The 17,748-nt window shown below is 40.0% G+C and overlaps 1 protein-coding gene across 3 annotated transcripts in view; it reads right to left on the bottom strand.

Annotated features, from left to right (window-relative positions):
• PDE4D (phosphodiesterase 4D) overlaps window positions 1–17,748 on the bottom strand; it is an 801,730-nt gene that overhangs the window by 192,295 nt on the left and 591,687 nt on the right. For all 3 annotated transcript variants that reach the window (XM_061129751.1, XM_061129753.1, XM_061129752.1), the window contains exons 4-5: window positions 8,044–8,117; window positions 2,531–2,580 (exon numbers count right to left, since the gene is read on the bottom strand). In XM_061129751.1, the coding sequence (XP_060985734.1) occupies window positions 2,531–2,580; window positions 8,044–8,117 (124 nt within the window). The remainder of the gene's footprint in view (window positions 1–2,530; window positions 2,581–8,043; window positions 8,118–17,748) is intronic.

Genomic DNA, 17,748 nt, shown 5'->3' with positions numbered 1-17,748 from the left:
CTATGCTGAAAGGATTGCACACATGCACTCATTTATTTGGCAACAACTATATAAAATACGATCATTGTTCTGTAAATGGGAAAACAGGCAGAAAAAGGGTACATAACCTGCCCAGGGCCACACAGCTATCATGACAGAATATGATTTGGATTCTGGATATTCAGAGAAGCCCCTTTCTCCCCTACAAAATCACACACAACTCCAAGAGTGCCCCATCAGTGATGTTCTATGGAGGTGCTCTCCAAAGTTTCTGTGCACCAACAGGGCCTTTTGGATCAACCATGAACTTAACCGCATAGAGGACTACACTGTTCATCTAGAACCCATGAATAATTTCCAAGAAGGCCAAGTTCACCTTCAAGGTTGCTGCACTGACTGTTTAACACCCTTCTTTATCCCCACCAGGGAGTGAACTTGGAGTCAGCTCCCATGCCACTGAGGGAGGAAATTCACAAGCACCACCTTCCCCCTGTGTCTTGTCTTCTAGTGAAGCCTCATGATTTATATTTTTAAGGGCCCACTCTTTCAGAATGAACTCAGAGAGGAGAATGTCCCTTGCTGTTGCCTTTATTCCCCTACCCCCTCATTCAACTTTTTCACCTTAGTTTGCTATGCTTGGGCAAGGAAAAAGGCTTCCATTTGCTAGCCAGTTAATTTCCTGTTGTGCTCTGTGATGAATACAGCTGCACGAAGCACTTAATGACAGCTAATACTTAATGACAGTTAATTAGTCTCCTTTCGTAGATATTTCTATAGCCCACAGCCCCAGGTCAAGATCATGTGGGTACAAATGAGGCCATATTAACCTTGATACCCAGATATCCGTGACCCACAGTTCGCTCTGGTATTGCTCCAGGCTTTAGCACTAAGTGAAAACATTTGGGATCTTCTATGGGGCCTCTTATGTATTTAAGACCACTTCTGTGCCTTCTGAGTGGACTGCTCTCTCTTTAATCAGTGCCAGATGCCTGCCATGATGGTCAGTAAGCTGCCCTGACCATGTAGCACCCACCACCTCTTGGTGGACACAATAGCTTCCACTGGTACCTGCAGCTGCTCTTCTGGGAGGATGCTCTGGGGGGCTGGCTCATATGGAACTCAAGCTACAGGAGCTTTCAGGGACCAAAATAGCACTGAGTTCTGTACGAACTGCGATGTCAGCCGTCTCATTTATTGCAAAGGTGAAGGGGGCTCAGGTCTAGTGCTGGGAGCAAGGCTGGGAACCATGGTGTCTCTCATTAGAGGCGCCGGGTACGTTTGGGCTCTTATATTAAATTGTGGTCTCTGAAGAAGAAATTTCTTACTCAAAGAATTTACTTTAATGTATTGGAATTTCAATTATTGTTCATCTCTTGACCAATAGCAAGAAGAAAACAGGTAAACCAGACATAGACTATGAAATGCCAGCTGAAAATCATCACCAATAAGATCTTGAAAGATAAACATGGTAAAGATAACCAATAATGTAATAGTCAACAGAACGCAAGTCTATTTGAAAGACATTCAGGAAAGACCAACATTAACAACTATTCCAGAATCACTTTGATGTGATGACCACAAATGAGCCCAACTGAAAGGTCCTGACCGGACATGATGAAGTTAACTTTCAAGCAAAGTATAGTCACTAATAACATAATAATGAGCTCCTCTGCATGTTATGAGCTGGAGTCCAAGGAAGACACTTGAATCAAGTGAAGTGTGGGTCTAGTTTGGAGAATATGTTAATTGTCCTCTGGTAATAATTTTAGAAAACATAGGTTTTCTTCTCCAGGCAATTATTTTAATGAATCAATTGGAGTTTCAAGAAATGATTAAATGAGTTCAAATGTGGTTTCAGGTTCAGCAAAATGAGATCATTTGCTCTGTTTTTGGCTCAGCTGAGGACAAGTCCCATGTCTAAAATAGACTAATAGGATTTGGAGTAATTTTATTCTTCTGCCCTTTACACCCTTCATCCTTCCATCCACTTCTCTTCCCCAAACATCTGTTCTTTTGATCTCATTGAACCTTCAGCTATTATATAATTACTTCTTCTCTCCTCTCCCAAACTGAATTTAATCTCAACTCTGTGGGTCCTTAGTGGGAGTATTGGAATAGCGTTCCTTCCTATACACAACTGGGGTATTGATTAAGCAAGAAGCTAACTTTTATTTATGTTTTGACTTTCATTAAACCAAACTAGCATATATTAACAATATGATGATAACACAAGCTCAGAAACAACTTGGTCAACACTTTCAAGGTAATGCTACCTCTCAAGATATAAATGAGCAACACTCAGCTGAGTAAGAGTACAAATTTAACTTGTTTTTTTTAAAAAAAAAAGGCACATTAGTTAAGTTTTACCAATAGCTTCAAATGGACAGCTTGTGAGATCAATGAGAGAAATGATATGACAAAGAGGAAAGGATTAATTTCTTAAATACTTTAAAACTGCAGAAAAAACTTGTACTATAATAATTAGGTGGAATCTTGGAAAATATGCTTTCTTCCTAGACGTGAAAAGAATAATCTCCCAGATCTTTCTTACCTGTTAGGGTGGCTTTGTTGATGGATGGTTGGTTGCACATGGGTGATCTTCTGACAAAGAGAGAGAAACACAGAGCAGTAAATATGTGATATTTTGTTGGTTTCGGGACTCTCTGAGTCATTTCAAATACACCATTTAAATGTAAGGATTATTTTTAAGTTAGGATAAGCAAATGAAGATTTTTTTCATGCTAGCCAGTCAAATTCCTATGCGCCCTTTGTACTACAGTTCAGATAAAAAAAAAAAAAAAAAGTTAAATCTCGTTGTGATAGACTTTGGGGTAAATAAAGCTGATGTAAATGTCACAGAGACATGAGTGAAGAGGAAGTCTTTATTGACTGACCATATTCTATTAAGCCAGGGCTTACAGAGCAAACACTGACTTTCTGAACTTGAAAAAGCAGTGAGTCTACAACTGGTTTCTCTAATGCAATTTATGAAACTTTTATTTTTACATAACTTGACATGATTACCTGTACTGTATCAGAAGTGAATGATTCCTTGTAAACTAAATTACACTCAGAGAAGCTGCTTCAACTTTTTCCTGTTTTCTTATATTAAGAAACATCTCTGATACATTTGTTAGAGAGGTACATTAACAACTGGCCCAAATGCTGTTGAGATTTTAGAAACACTATAAGGGTACTTAAGTCAATCCTATTTTGTAGTCTCTAATTTTTCAGAGGTTGGTGAAGTTACATGAAATGATTATAAACCCTTTGGGGTAAAAAAAAAAATGCTATATGACTAATCTGTATTCCCTGCAGAGCCCAGTACAATGTATTCAGTGTTTAATCAATTATGTTGAAGAAAATATCAGTTATGGAATTTTAAATTTTTTTGAAATGTAATTTTATAAAGGTGTTATCACTCTGTGATGGTCTAGGGGGTGGGGGGTGTGTGACAGGAAGGCTAAAGAGAGGGGGGATCCACACACACACACACTTATGGCTGATCCATGTTGTATGGCAGAAATCAACACAACATTGTAAAGCAATTATTCTCCAATTAAAAAAAAAGTGAACTCATTACATAATTGAAAGCTCTTAAAATGTAGTGATATTTAAAACATTTTATAAAATAGATACACTCAACGATGTCTCAAAAGTGTTTGTTTTCATTTTTGGAGGTTGTTTTGGTAGTTCCAGTAGTGGCTAACCCTTAATAAGGGATTAATGTGTGTCTGACATTTTGCTAAAGGAGCACTTTAGACCAATGATCTCATTTAATCCTTACAACAAAGCTTAAGGCAGACAGTTTCATTATTCCCATTTTACCAATGAGGAAAACACAAGCTTTGGGAATCTAAACGGCTTCTTCAAAGTAAGAAACCTGAGATTTGTAGTGCCAGGGCCCCATGCTCTGCTCTGTTGCTTTATTTTTTAGGCAACTTTTGTGGAACCTCTGCAGATGGCAGGTTCCTGAGATCCCAGCAGGGCTGGGAGGTACATGGGGAAAGCAGTCTGGTACTTTTTAAATTCCCACTGCCTGGGTTCCAGTCAGCATCTGACTCTGTTTTATTGCTCTTATATTTACTGATATCAGTTTGGGATTGAAATTTTGCATTCATTTGATTGAAAAATGCACCAAAGTTTACTTCTGAGTCATTTTAGTTTTTATTATGAAACTTAATTAATGCTGATTAAAAAGAAAGGTTAATGTTTACAACTGCTACTTTGAAATAGTTCTGGTCTATATACCAATAGTCATCTACTTGCTGAGAGTTTATTATTCAAATCATTTATATAAATGACTGGGCTTCCCTGGTGGCTCAGCGGTAAAGAATCCACCTGGTAATGCAGGAGATGCAGGAGTTGCAGGTTCGATCCCTGAGTCAAGAAGGTCCCTGGAGAAAGAAAGGGCAACCCACTGCAGTATTCTTGCCTGGGAAATCCCACGGACAGAGGAGCCTGGTGGGCTACAGTCCACGGGGTCGCAAAGAGTTGGACACAACTTAGCGACTGAGTACAGGCACATATAATGATTACTCCTTTTTAGTCCTTCCTCTGTGGAAATTTAGAAAGTATTGATTTTGTCTGGAAAAGGTATCAAAGAAATATTTTCTAAAACTTTTCTATAGTTATGAAAACCAAATCATGGGCTTGTCCCTTATTATCTTCTTTTGATATCAACCCTGTAGCTGGCACTTGGGAACTTGATATTTCAACAAGTAACAACAGCAGAAAATATTAATCATTTGACCCACGGCTACAGTGATAAATCATTTAACAAAGAATGAGCCAGAACTCACTTCTGGAATGGAAAATCTCAAGGGCAAGGAAGAGCAGGGGGACAGGAACCAACAGCAAGTTAACAAAAGTCAGCTGTGAGCAAGTGAGGGCCTGCAGGGGTAAGGGCTTCAGATATATCCTTCCAAACTCACATCTTATAGGATTCAGAAATGGTGGATTATGCAAGCTAGTGCAGTGAAAGTCTCTCAGTTATGTCCAACTCTTTATGACCCCACGGATTATAGCCCGCCAGGCTACTCTATCCATGGAATTCTCCAGGCAAGAATATTGGAGTGGGTACCCATTCCCTTCTCCAGGGGATCTTTGCAACCCAGGGATCAAACCTGGGTTTCCTGCATTGCAGGCAGATTCTTTACCAGCTGAGATACCAGGGAAGCCCCTAGCATATACCTTCCACAAAATCCAAGGGTGGGCTTGGGAGTATTCTAGTGGCATTGTGAGTACCCAGTGGGTAAATTATGGTTCTCTCAAGTCATGGTGTGATGAACCATTTTGCCATATCCATTTTGCTATCACTGAATAGAATAGAGTTTATCTGTGTGTAGATTGAGTCCTACTATTCTGATACCTGAGAAGGCTAATTGGGTTTGGATCCAGAAAGAAGGTACAAATCTGTTCCAATCAAAAGAGAGACTACAAATATCTCTGTGCTCCGTGAGTTCGGTCAAGTCTAACTCTTTGCTACTATATGGACTGCAGCCTGCCAGACTCCTCTGTCCATGGAATTTTCCAGTAAAAAATATTGGAGTGGGCTGTCATGTCCTACTCCAGGGTTCTTCCTGACCCAGGGATCGAACCCACATCTCCTGTGTCTCTTGCATGTGCAGGCAGATTCTTTACCACTAAGCCACCTGGGAAGCCCAGAAAAACAAGTCTACCAGATAATATTGTTTAATTAGACTTCACCCAGGGCACTATAAGGCAGGTCAAGTTCAGGCATAAATTATGTTTTTCTAGCCTCCTCTTAGCTGCTCTTTTCCATTTTAATCTGTTTTGCCCCTGTGAGTCAGTTGAAAACCTCTGTCTCATATAGAAGAGGCCTCAGATCATCTCTCCGGGGACAGAAAGACTGGCCTGATGCCATCACACCTGCTGAACAGCTGTCTGCCTGCCCACAGGTACAGACGCTGTTACTCCAATGACCAAGGCTGAAGGAAGCGTAAAAGGAATTAGTCACAAAGCTTCTTGTTCCCCTTCCAAAGACAAAAATCTCAATTTCCTGGACAAAAATTGAGGTTGAAAAGTTTGGAAGGGACACCAGTAACTTCATTTCTCCTGCAGAGCTGCGACATTCCAAAGAGAAGGTGATAGAACTTGGGAGCTGCCAAATGCCAAAAGCACCAAGGGGGCCACTGAACATGGAAGACATGTTTGGTAATAAACAGGCAGCTCAAAACATACCCTCAGGTTTCCCAAGCTGGATTTCTGTGTCGCCCTGCCAGCCATCAAGCATGTGCAGAATAATGACTGTGCTAGGTATTACACTAGGCACTGGGAATTCAAAAATGAACCAGAAACAACCTCTGCTTTCTGGGACCCGAAATTCTTAAGCAGCATTCAGACAAAGAACAGGCAACTGGAATACTGAGAGCAATGTGCTAAAACAGAGGTGAAGGACAGAATGTAATCAGAAGGTGATGGATAGGCATACCTCCTGGGTTGGGTCCTGTGGGTGTGGATGCACGTGGGGTGTTACTTAGAGATAGCGCCCCAAATGAAATTACATTTTAAGTTGTAACCTAAAGAATGAATTACAGTTAGCCCAGTGGACGAAGAGGGGAAGAGGGAGGTGGGAAATGCTTAGCCTGAGGGAAGAGAACTGCAAAATTTCATTACCTGCAAAACGTGAAAGTCAGCTGAAGCTTCTGAGTTCCATTCCAATTATTTGCATTGTGGCATTTATACTGATATTTTAATTTAAACCTTGTTCTGTCACAGAAAATAAGGGCATAATGGCCAGAGCTTATTTTAATCACAGGAAATGTGAATTTGGGAGGTGGATTCTGCTATTATGGCATGGAAAGTTTAGATTTTTGTTTGTGTGTTATGAAGTAGTAATTACAACAAAATTTTATATGCATAGATAAGTTCAAATACATTTTTAGTCACTGTCCTCTTAATACTGATTTAAGGATTTTTTTCCCTTGAAAATTCTTCAGAGTTGATATTTTAATGATAATATTGTATTACTCATAATGTTGTTTAGTCACTATGTCGTGTCCATGGACTGTGGCCCACCAGGCTCCTTTGTCCATGGGATTTCCCAGGCAAGAATACTGAAGTGGGTTGCAGGGGATCTTCCAGACCCAGGGATTGAACCTGAGTCTCCTGCCTAGCAGGTGGATTCTTTAGCACTGAGCCACCTGGGAAGCCCTCATTATTTATAATAGGTTATCACAATAAAGGCATGTGAATAACTAATCAGTTTTCCATTTAATCTTGAAAAATTAATTTTCTTTATTTTTTCATTTCCCATCTTTATTAGAAGCCCCGAGTTATAATTATTTTCCTTCTCATCTTTCTCTCTTTCAAATACCTCCTTCCCCTGTCATCCCATAAATCCCAACTTTGATAACTGTTCCATGCTGCTCATGATCCAAGTCAGTAACAGCAGGAGAATTAGAATCTTCCCTGTGATATGAGTCTTCCTTGGTGGCTCAGATGCTAAAGAATCTGCCTGTGATGCAGGAGACCCGGGTTTGATCCCTGGGTTGGGAAGATCCCCTGGAGAAGGGAATGGCAACCCATCCCAGTATTCATGCCTGGAGAATCTCATAGACAGAGGAGCCTGGAGGGCTGCAGCCTACAGAGTTGCAAAGAGTCGGACACAACTGAGAGACTAACACACACACCTGTGATATGAGGCTTCCCCAAGGAATGGTTGTGCTAGAATTAAGAGGATGCCTTTGGGTTAACTTCAAGTTTTGATGACATTATTTGTCAATGGTTAATTTATGAAGCAAGCCCAAACTATAAAGTTACCCTGCGTATAAATGACTAGACAGAGGACTGATTATGCCAGGTGATCTCTGACACATGGAATCACTGTATTTATTTGTCATCCTGATTCATTTCTGATATGAGAACCATCACTACAAAGTATTTATAGAAAATTAACAGGACTTCATATGACTTAGTGTAAATGGTTAGACACCATGGCCATGATTAGAGAAATCTAATATGTTGCCTTGAGTTCAAGCAAACTGAGAAAACACTATTTGAAAGGTTAGCTGGAAGGTGGGGGTAAAAAGAATAACTTACTTGCTAGGTGCTCGGTCTTGCAAATTAGTCAAAGCAGCAAAGTTGTTTCGTACAGTTCTCAGGCTGGCCAAGACCTACAAGAAAAAAGGATTACTTAAACTTCTTGAAATAAGGCCCTCTTTAATGCAATATGAAACGGTTTGGTGATTTTTAAAAATAGTTTGCTAAGTGAAAGTTTAATATTGCTTGCAACGTAGCTTCATATAGTACTGAAGAATCTCCCAGCATCTGGTGAAGGTGACATAGATCTATTTGAAATCCAGAGAGGCCAGACTTAGGGATTTTCCAGATACTAGTCCGCATTGTCTATTAATATGGTGACATTAGCAGCAGTTGCCACAATATTACTAGATTCCCCAGTCAGTAAAACAGTATCCCAGGGAATATACATAGAGGGCTGCTGTTGCATCTTATATAAATTGGAAATCGCATCATGTAAAATATTCAAGTCTCACTTTAGGTAAAAAATGTTAAACAAAATTCTCCTCAATATCTTCACCAAGAACACCAGTCTTGAAGTCAGCAAACTGAGTATACTTTAAATTGTTTTCTCCCCTTTACCACATAGCTATTCTAGTAAACAGAGATTCTTTTCTTCATTAAGGTTATCTGAATCATGAATTCTAAGGTCTCAAGCAAAATGAGACTGCCCTGGATGCGCACAGTGCCTGGCCCACAGAAGGTACTCCATGGACAACGAACATATCCATGTACCAACGGGTCCCACTATCTCTAATAACTCTTCCTTTTTCTACTTATAGTGAAACTATAAAGTAGCAAATGAATCTGAAGACCAGAGGAGAGAAGTGACAAGAGTACTGTATCTCCGTCTACCCCCTCACTTTCTCCTAGAATGGACAAGTCCCCCCAGGATGGAGTCTATATTAGGTGAGATTATGGGTCATCTGGGGGGCAACCAGCATGTTAAGTTTATCTAGAACATAGATTTCAGATGTCTTATTAGGTACCACACAACAACCCAGATTGCCTGGCTCTCTGACATAGTCAATGTGTGAACTTACAAAATTCTATCATCTCTTTGACCCTAAGTTTCTCATCTGTAAACCAGTATAGTAACATCTGGACTCCCCTGATGGCTCAGACGGTAATGAGCCTGCCTGCAATGCAGGGGACCCGTGTTCAATCCCTGGATCGGGAAGATCCCCTGGAGAAGGGAATGGTAACCCACTCCAATATTCCTGCCTGGAGAATTCCATTGGCAGAAGAGCCTGGAGGGGTACAGTCCATGGAATTGCAAAGAGTCGGACATGACTAAGTGACCAACAGGTTTTAGAGTAACATCTGGGCTTTCCAGGTGGCTCAGTGGGTAAAGAACCTGCCTGCAAGGCAGGAAACACAGGCGATATCGGTTTGATTCCCGGGTTGGGAAGATCCGCTGGAGGAGGGCATATCAACCCTCTCTAGTATTCTTGCCTGGAGCATTCTATGGAAAGAGGAGTCTCACGGGATACAGTTCATGGATTGCAGGGTCGGATATGACTGAAGCGACTGAGCACACACGCACGCATAGTGACATCTACGTCACAGGGTTGCCGTGAAAATGAAGTGACGCGGCAGGTTGGGTGCCAAGAACAATGCTCGGCGAACAGAAGGCACTCAGTGAATATTAGCCCATACGGCGACAGTCTATGTAATGATTTGGTGTGTGCGTAGGAAACTGACTTAAGGCCTATCACTGACAATACACTGGCGGGGTGGGAGGGGCACATTTTATATAATTGCTCCAAGAGTTCCAGAACTGTTTCCAGGATTTTGTCATTTGGCACTGACCTAGACTAAAGTCAGTCTAAATTTTAAGACAAAAATATCTCAGATATTTTTGAAACTGGCATTAATTCTTTTAAGTTACTGGGAAACTGTTTATGCCCTGGGACAGTGACTTCCCAGGTGACTCAGTGGTAAAGAATCTGCCTGCCAATGAAGGAGACTTAGGAGATGAGAGTTCGATCCCTGGGTCAGGAAGATCCCCTGGAGGAGGAGATGGCAACCCGCTCCAGTATTCTTGCCGGGAAAATCCCATGGACAGAGACGCTTGGCCGGCTACAGTCCATGAGGTCCCAGAGGCGGACACGGCTGAGCATGCCCAGGGAGTGACCTACAGTGTTAGGAGTTAATGACATTTTCTAAGGTGCCAATCACGATTAACTCAGTCACTGGAAAAATCTGGCTCATTATCACATATAAACAACTCACGGTACTGAAAGGTCATGCTGCCTATGACGAAGTATTCAAATAGCCAACTGCTGACATCAAACCATGATGTCTTTTATTAGGCATGAAATCTTGAATGATGCAGGAAGAATTCTGACAAATGATCCACTGTCATTAAACCATGCAAGCTGAATTTATGCTTTAAAAATTGAATATCAAATACACTAATAAAGCATTTTGAATAAGATTATTACACACACACCCAAGTTGATCCTTGTTCTAGGCAAAATGTTAACTTCAGAATTCTGAGAACTTCATTTTTAATAAATTACAGTAAGTGCACTGCATCTGACAGCTGGACAAATAGAAATAGTATCACAGGTAATTATGTTCTATGCTCACTTGAAAGTAAGCATTACTTCATGAAAGACATACTCCACTTGTTTTTCTGTGTAAAGGGTTTTGCCTCCGTTATACTAAAGATATTAAATTAGATATTTTATTTTTTTTAATTTAAATTGAATTTTTAAATTTTGTATTTATTTTTGCATAATCTGTATCTTCACATGGCACAAAGTTTAAACAAAAGTAAACCGTCTCCTTCTCAATAACAAAGATAAAAATCAAAATTATTATGTCTGAGAGGATGGACTCTGGGAGGGACACTCAGGGCATTAAAACATTGGCACTGTTCTATTTCTTAAACTGCTGATTTTTATTCTTATGTTTTAGAAAGTCACTAGATAATTTCTCTTATCTGGATGAAATATTTCAAAATAAAAAGTGAAGAAAGAAATTTCCCTTTTAGCCCCTCCTCCAATCAGCTGCCTGTCCCCTCTCCTCACTGACTTTTTATTTTTTAATTAGAGTATAATTGCTTTACAATGTTGTGCTACTTTCTGCTGCATGACAAGGTGAATCAGCTCTAAGTATAGCCCCCTTCTTGTTCAGCCTCCTCCCACCTCCCCATCCCACCCCTCTAGGTCATTATAGAACATGAGCTGAGCTCCCTATGCTATATAGCAGCTTCTCACTAGCTATTTATATTATACACAGTAGTGTATATATGTCACTCGTTGACTTCTAGATTGTCTCCTAAATTTCACTTTTACAAACACTGCCGCAGTAAATAAGCTGGTAGCTATATCATTCCCCATGGGTGCAAGTATTACATTATTTTTCTTGTAGTAGGGCAAATAGCAGGGCAGATAATAGGGCAGAAAGAGAAGAACTAAAGAGCCTCCTGATGAAAGTGAAAGAGGAGAGTGAAAAAGTTGGCTTAAAACTCAACATTCAGAAAACTAATATCATGGCATCCAGTCCCATTACTTCATGGAAAATAGATGGGGAAACAATGGAAACAGTGACAGCCTTTATTTTGGGGGGGCTCCAAAGTCACTGCAAATGGTGACTGCAGCCATGAAATTAAAGATGCTTGCTCCTTGGAAGAAAAGTCATGACCAATCTAGATAGCATATTAAAAAGCAGAGAGATTACTTTGCCAACAAAGGTCTGTCTAGTCAAAGCTATGGTTTTTCCACTAGTCATGTATGGATGTGAGAGTTGGGCTATAAAGAAAGCTGAGTGCTGAAGAATTGATGCTTTTGAACTGTGCTGTTGGAGAAGACTCTTGAGAGTCCCTTGGACACCAAGGAAATCCAACCAGTCCATCCTAAAGAAAATCAGTCCTGAATATTCATTGGAAGGACTGGTGCTGAAGCTGAAACTCCAGTTTTTGGTCACCTGATGTGAAGCACTGACTCATTTGAAAAGACCCTGATGCTGGGAAAGATTGAAGGTGGGAGGAGAAGGGGGATGACAGAGGATGAGACGGTTGGATGGCATCACCGACTCAGTGGACATGAGTTTGAGTAAGCTCCGGGAGTTGGTGATGGACAGGGAGGCCTGGCGTGCTACACTCCATGGGGTCGCAGAGTTGGACACGACTGAGCAACTGAACTGAACTGAACTGAGGGCAAATAACATATTATAATGTTATATTTAGCATTAACTATTATCTTCTGCACCATGACATTTATGATACCAGCGGAAGTGTAAATAGAAGTGCCAATCAAATCTTATAAGAGGTGTTGCCCTGGGCCAAGTTCAGTGATCCTGGGTGACACAACCCAAAGGCACTGTGTTAGACTTCTCTGTTTCTCATTGGCATTGGAGGACACACAGAGTGAAGCATCTGCTACTGCAGATTATAGGGGAAGAACCAGAAACAGTTTCACACAAGCCACTGAGTCAGGGTTTAATTATTCTTCACTTTTGTTACAGAGCAGCTCTCATGGCCCTTGAATTCAACCCTTTAAGAGCTGTAGTCAGAACGCTAACACTCCGATAGTTTTTTCGTCAGTCTTTACTGATTACTAACCAAAAGGTCCCTGAGGTTTTTCTCGCACATTAACAGCTCAATGGTTACAAAATTAGGGTCATTTCTTCTTCTTCTGGTCCTCCAAGCAAAAGCATAATGATTCAAGGTCAAAATACATTGGGAAAGAGGAAAACACTTTAGAAAAGATAATTAGGACACTGATATGGAAATTTTTCCACAGTTGTATTGGCCTGTAAAGAGGGATCAAATGTTACTTACACACATTAATCGAAGACTTTCTTGGGGTTTTTTTCTTTGGCTGCACCACACAGCATGAAACATCTTAGTTCCCTAACCCCTACTCCCTCTGTTCCATGCAGTAGAAGGGAAGAGTCTTAACCACTGCAGTGCTGGGAGAAATCCCCTTTCTTAGGTATTTCTCAACATTTATTAACCAACAAGATTCTCTGAAAATGGTAGACAAAAGTGGATTTCATTAAACACCAGAATGTACTCACATAAAAGGAATGTGTACTTCTATATTAATAATTTCTGGAAAAGACCTAAAGAGGAGAGTGCTTTAAAAAAAAAAAAGATATGGCAGTGACAGTCCTGTTAAAAACTCCTGCTTGATAAAATAACAACCAAGAAATAAAGAGCTTTGAGGATGTTTTCATTCCGGATACACATTAAGCCACTAGATGGCAGTAAAGCACAGACTATGAGTTGCCACAGGCCTTAGATCGGGTGGGGCGGAGGGTCTGAGGAGGGAGGAAGAACTCTGTCTTGGTTTTGCTTCCAGAAAAAATACTGCAGCCAAATTGTGATTATTTACAAGATAGAAAGGTCATTTTGGCAGAAAATGTCTTTCCAAGTTATGTTTGATTAAACTATATGAACTTGCTGTTTTTGTATGCCAGCAAAGGTTGAATATTGATAATTTCATATAGTTCAACCCCAAAGGTATTTAGATTCCTAGAACATGCTACTGAAATTTATTTTAATGAAGGATAAAAAACCCAACAGGTAGAAGCAACTGAAATCTGATGATTTTCTTCTTTCTTAGAGAAAGAAACAAGGAGATCCTATTGGATTCAATGATAAGACCATAAGATTGCTATTTCTGGGTGAAACGGGGAAAAGACATACAGAGACGTTTTTTAAAAATCATCAATGTCCCATTACCATGGGATAGTAATGTTCTACAGGGTTAATAACCACCATGTTTTTCCTAAAATTACCCTAGGTGCTATAATTTTGGTAAGAATAAAGGTGAAATGATTGGGCTGTTCCTACTCTGTACCTTTAAATCAAGTGTATCTCGCTCAATCTGAGTGATGTGAGGGTGGGGGGGGATACAAGATAACATCCGGATATTTTCTGCCCTTTGTTGAACTAAAGATTCCACTTCTTTGAATACTGCACACTTCCAGGGGAGGATTCTAATTGACAAAGAATTTTACAAGGTGGTCACTCATGAACTGATACAAATAAGGGAAAAGGGTAGGGCCAGAGGCAACTGGTTACAAAGCAGGGTTCCTATACTGCATTCCTGTTGTGCCTCCTTGGTGTTCCTTGGCCCCTTAAGATCTCTGGCCAAACTGAGACTTCTCCCTTGGGAGGAAAAGGTCAGCTGCTAAGTGGTATCAGGTGACATGACATCATTCCTGTCAACACTTACTCTAAGGAAATACCCAAACATAAAGATTTCAGCATAAGCACAGAAGAATATTTCAAATGTAAAACAATAAAATATTTAGAGCTGTTATTTTCCTGGGAGCGAAAAGATTCTGAATTTACAGGGGGAAACATAAGAAACTAAAAGTGGAAAAGTGTTTAGATTGAACACCAGCAAGAATTTCTAACCCTGACAGTGTTACAGACTTGGGAATAGAATATGGAGGGGTGGTGGAGGATCTTTCCTGAAGGTTATCTTTATGCTTGATGCTTTAGGTTCAGCTCTGTCCATCAAAGTGGAATATGATCTTGCACATTTTCCCAATTTCTCTTACAACCTAAGATTTTATTCTCTTAGCTTCACAGGAAACTGTGGCTGGGGAACAACAGCGAGGGATCCTTTCATGCGTTGGAGATGAAGGCAAAGCATGAAGAAACGAGTTCTCAAGAAGAGGCAGACAATGAGATGGGCTTGGAAGGAGCCTCTGAGCAGCTGAGACAGCAGGAGGCGCATTTTAAAGAATTATGAGAAGGAAAATACACACAGGAAATCAACCCTGAATAGTCACTGGAAGGACTTTCGCCGAAGCTCCAATACTTTGGCCACCAGATGTGAAGAGCCAACTCATTGGAAAAGACCCTGATGCTGGGAAAGATGGAGGGCAGGAGAAAAGGGTGATAGAGGACAAGATGGTTGGATGGCATCACCAACTCAGTGGACACTGGTGTGAGCAAACTCCAGGAGATGGTGAAGGACAGGGAAGCCTAGTGTGCTGTAGTTTATGAGATGGAAAGAGTCAGACACAACTTACTGACTCAACAACGACAACAAATACACACAGGAAAAGAAACTGAAAGGGGTAGAAAGTAAAATGTCAGTCTTTTGGGGTTTAGAATTATAGAGACTTTTCTTTTTCTTCCTTTTACTCATATTTATTTTCTCTATGCCAAAGGTTTTATTTTGAAAGTAGTATGGCTTTTTTCATTGGAATAATCTAGTGTGAAATTAGCAACCCCAAAGCATGTTGGGAACGAGGGGAATTTTTTGGCCTATTTCAACACTTCCCTGAATGACCTGTTAAATGTCTATAGTCTTCTCTGAATATTGGTGAAAACAACTATGGTATAGTTGACCAATAATATTGGTTTCAACTCAAGTGACAAAAACATCTTCCCATTTAAGCATCATAATATTTAGCATTAAATGGTGAATACTCCAGCCTATACTAAAACTTTGAGGAGGGACTTCCCTCTAGTTCAGATGCTAAAGAATCTGTCTGCAGTGCAGGAGATCCAGGTTTGATCCCTGGGTCAAAAAGCAGAATGGCAACCCACTCCAGTAGTCTTGTCTGGAGAATTCCATGGACAGAGGAGCCTGGTGGGCTACAGTCTGTAGGGGTCACAAAGAGAGTTGGACACGACTTAGCGACCAACACTACCCTACATTACAAAATAAGCTTGTGGTGCCCAATTAAGCTGAAGAGAAGGCCACAGACAACTGCTGCTAACTGGTTCTTCTTTCATAGTTCTTTCCCCAAAGATGCTCTATCAAAATAGTTCAGGGTTCAATAGGCTTTAAAATAATTCTGACTTCCCTGTAACTCAAATGGTAAAGAACTTGCCTGCGATGCAGGAGACCAGGGTTCAATGCCTGGGTCAGGAAGACCCTCTGGAGAAGGGAATGGCAATCCACTCCAGTATTCTTGCCTGGAGAATTCCATGGACAGAGAAGCCTGGCAGGCTACAGTTCGTGGGGTCGCAAAGAGTTGGACACAACTGAGCAACTAGCACATACATATATAGAGTTTTTTAGATTATATACTCTTGTAAAAGGCCATTTGTGAAAGCTGTGATGCAGCCACTTATAAAGAATCTGCAGCCTTTTGGGCAATAACTACCTTCCATAAGGTGATATGAGTCATTAAGCTAATCATAAACAAACTTTCGTAAGTAGATTCTAAGAATTATTTTCAGGCATCATATATACCCACAAATTATACAGAGTGATTTTTATTCAAAGATCCAATTTCAAGGGTATTATTAGTAAGTACACATCCTAGTTAAACAGTTCATTGACATAGACTAAGTGATATTTTACATAATATGTTTCTCAGTATATCAATTATAATACTTTACAGAAAATGTCTGATATGGAAAAGACTAGATTTCCTTAAATTGGAGAGTATTAATGGCAAGGTTCAAGTCGAAATTTATTGATCAATTAGTTGGAGATTAACACATACTACTTGACATAAGATATACAGATTACTTTTTTTCACATTTTACTACATACTTAAGTGTATTTTTCTTACAACACCTAGAGGTTTTAGTTAGAAGCAAGAATAGTGACCTAAATATATTCAGGTTGGAATGATTGTTTCCATATTTGATGATGGTTATTTGTATATTATTTTACCTGATTTAGTCTGTTACTCAGCTTTAGATATAAATATATGGGTTCTTGACAGCTATTGATTAAAAGTCTTTAGCTTTGTAAGATTTTATTATCACAAAATATGATGAAACATGACTGTAATTTTTTAACATAGAAATATAATTATTAGAAAAAACTAATGATCTCCAGTAAAATTTTAAACAAATGAGACTTAAACTTCCAAAAGGGGTGGTGGTGGTATTCTAGTTTTAATAGCCCGCATTAATGAAAAATATCACTACATACTTTGCTATTTATGGATTCATTAAATTTTGATCTAATTATAGCAATTAAAAACTTCAGGAAATTTGGGATTTCCCTTGTGGCTCAGAGGTAAAGAATCTTCTTGCCAATGCAGGAGATGCAGGTTCGATCCCTGGGCTAGGAAGATCCCACATGCTACAGAGGGGCTCTTGGAAACAAGAGAAATCACTGTTGTGAGAAACCTTCACTCTGCAACTAAAGAGCAACCCCTGCCCACCACAGCCAGAGAAAAGTCTGCCCAGCAACAGAGACCCAGCACAGCCAAAAACAAATAAATTTTTTAAAATGTCAGGAAATTTGAAAAAGTATTAGAACCATACATAATTCTGCTATCCAAACACTGTCATTATTCATTTTTAAAAACAATACCTATTATGAAATTTTGGAGATCAAAGAAGCCTTGCTGATAACAACACAAAATTCATTAAGTATTCTATTTTCTAGAAATAAGCTTGGTGTTATTTCAATCTCTTGATAACCTTATGAGACAAGTAGTCTTGTGTCATTTCACAGAGGAGAACAGGCTTGCCCATGCACATTCATTAGCAAGAGTAGGTGAAAGGCTTTGACTGGGGTCTGTCTTAAACCAGCCGAGTCCCCAATCTTACCAACTGGGAAAAAAAGTCATAGAGAAGTTAGTGAGTTGCTTATGTCACTAGAGCTAGTTTTGACGTAACCTAGCCTTGATTATCATTTTTATAACCCTCTACAAGTGAAGTTGCTCAGTCATATCCGACTTTTTGTGACCCCATGGACTGTAGCCCACCAGGCTCCTCCATCCATGGAATTTTCTAGGCCAGAGTACTGGAGTGGGTTGCCACGTCCTTCTCCAGGGGAT

Source organism: Dama dama, chromosome 25 (genome assembly GCF_033118175.1).
Source record: "Dama dama isolate Ldn47 chromosome 25, ASM3311817v1, whole genome shotgun sequence".
Classification (NCBI taxonomy): Eukaryota; Metazoa; Chordata; class Mammalia; order Artiodactyla; family Cervidae; genus Dama; species Dama dama.
The sequence above is the reverse complement of the archived record's forward strand: the minus strand, read 5'-3'. Positions and strand labels throughout refer to the sequence as shown.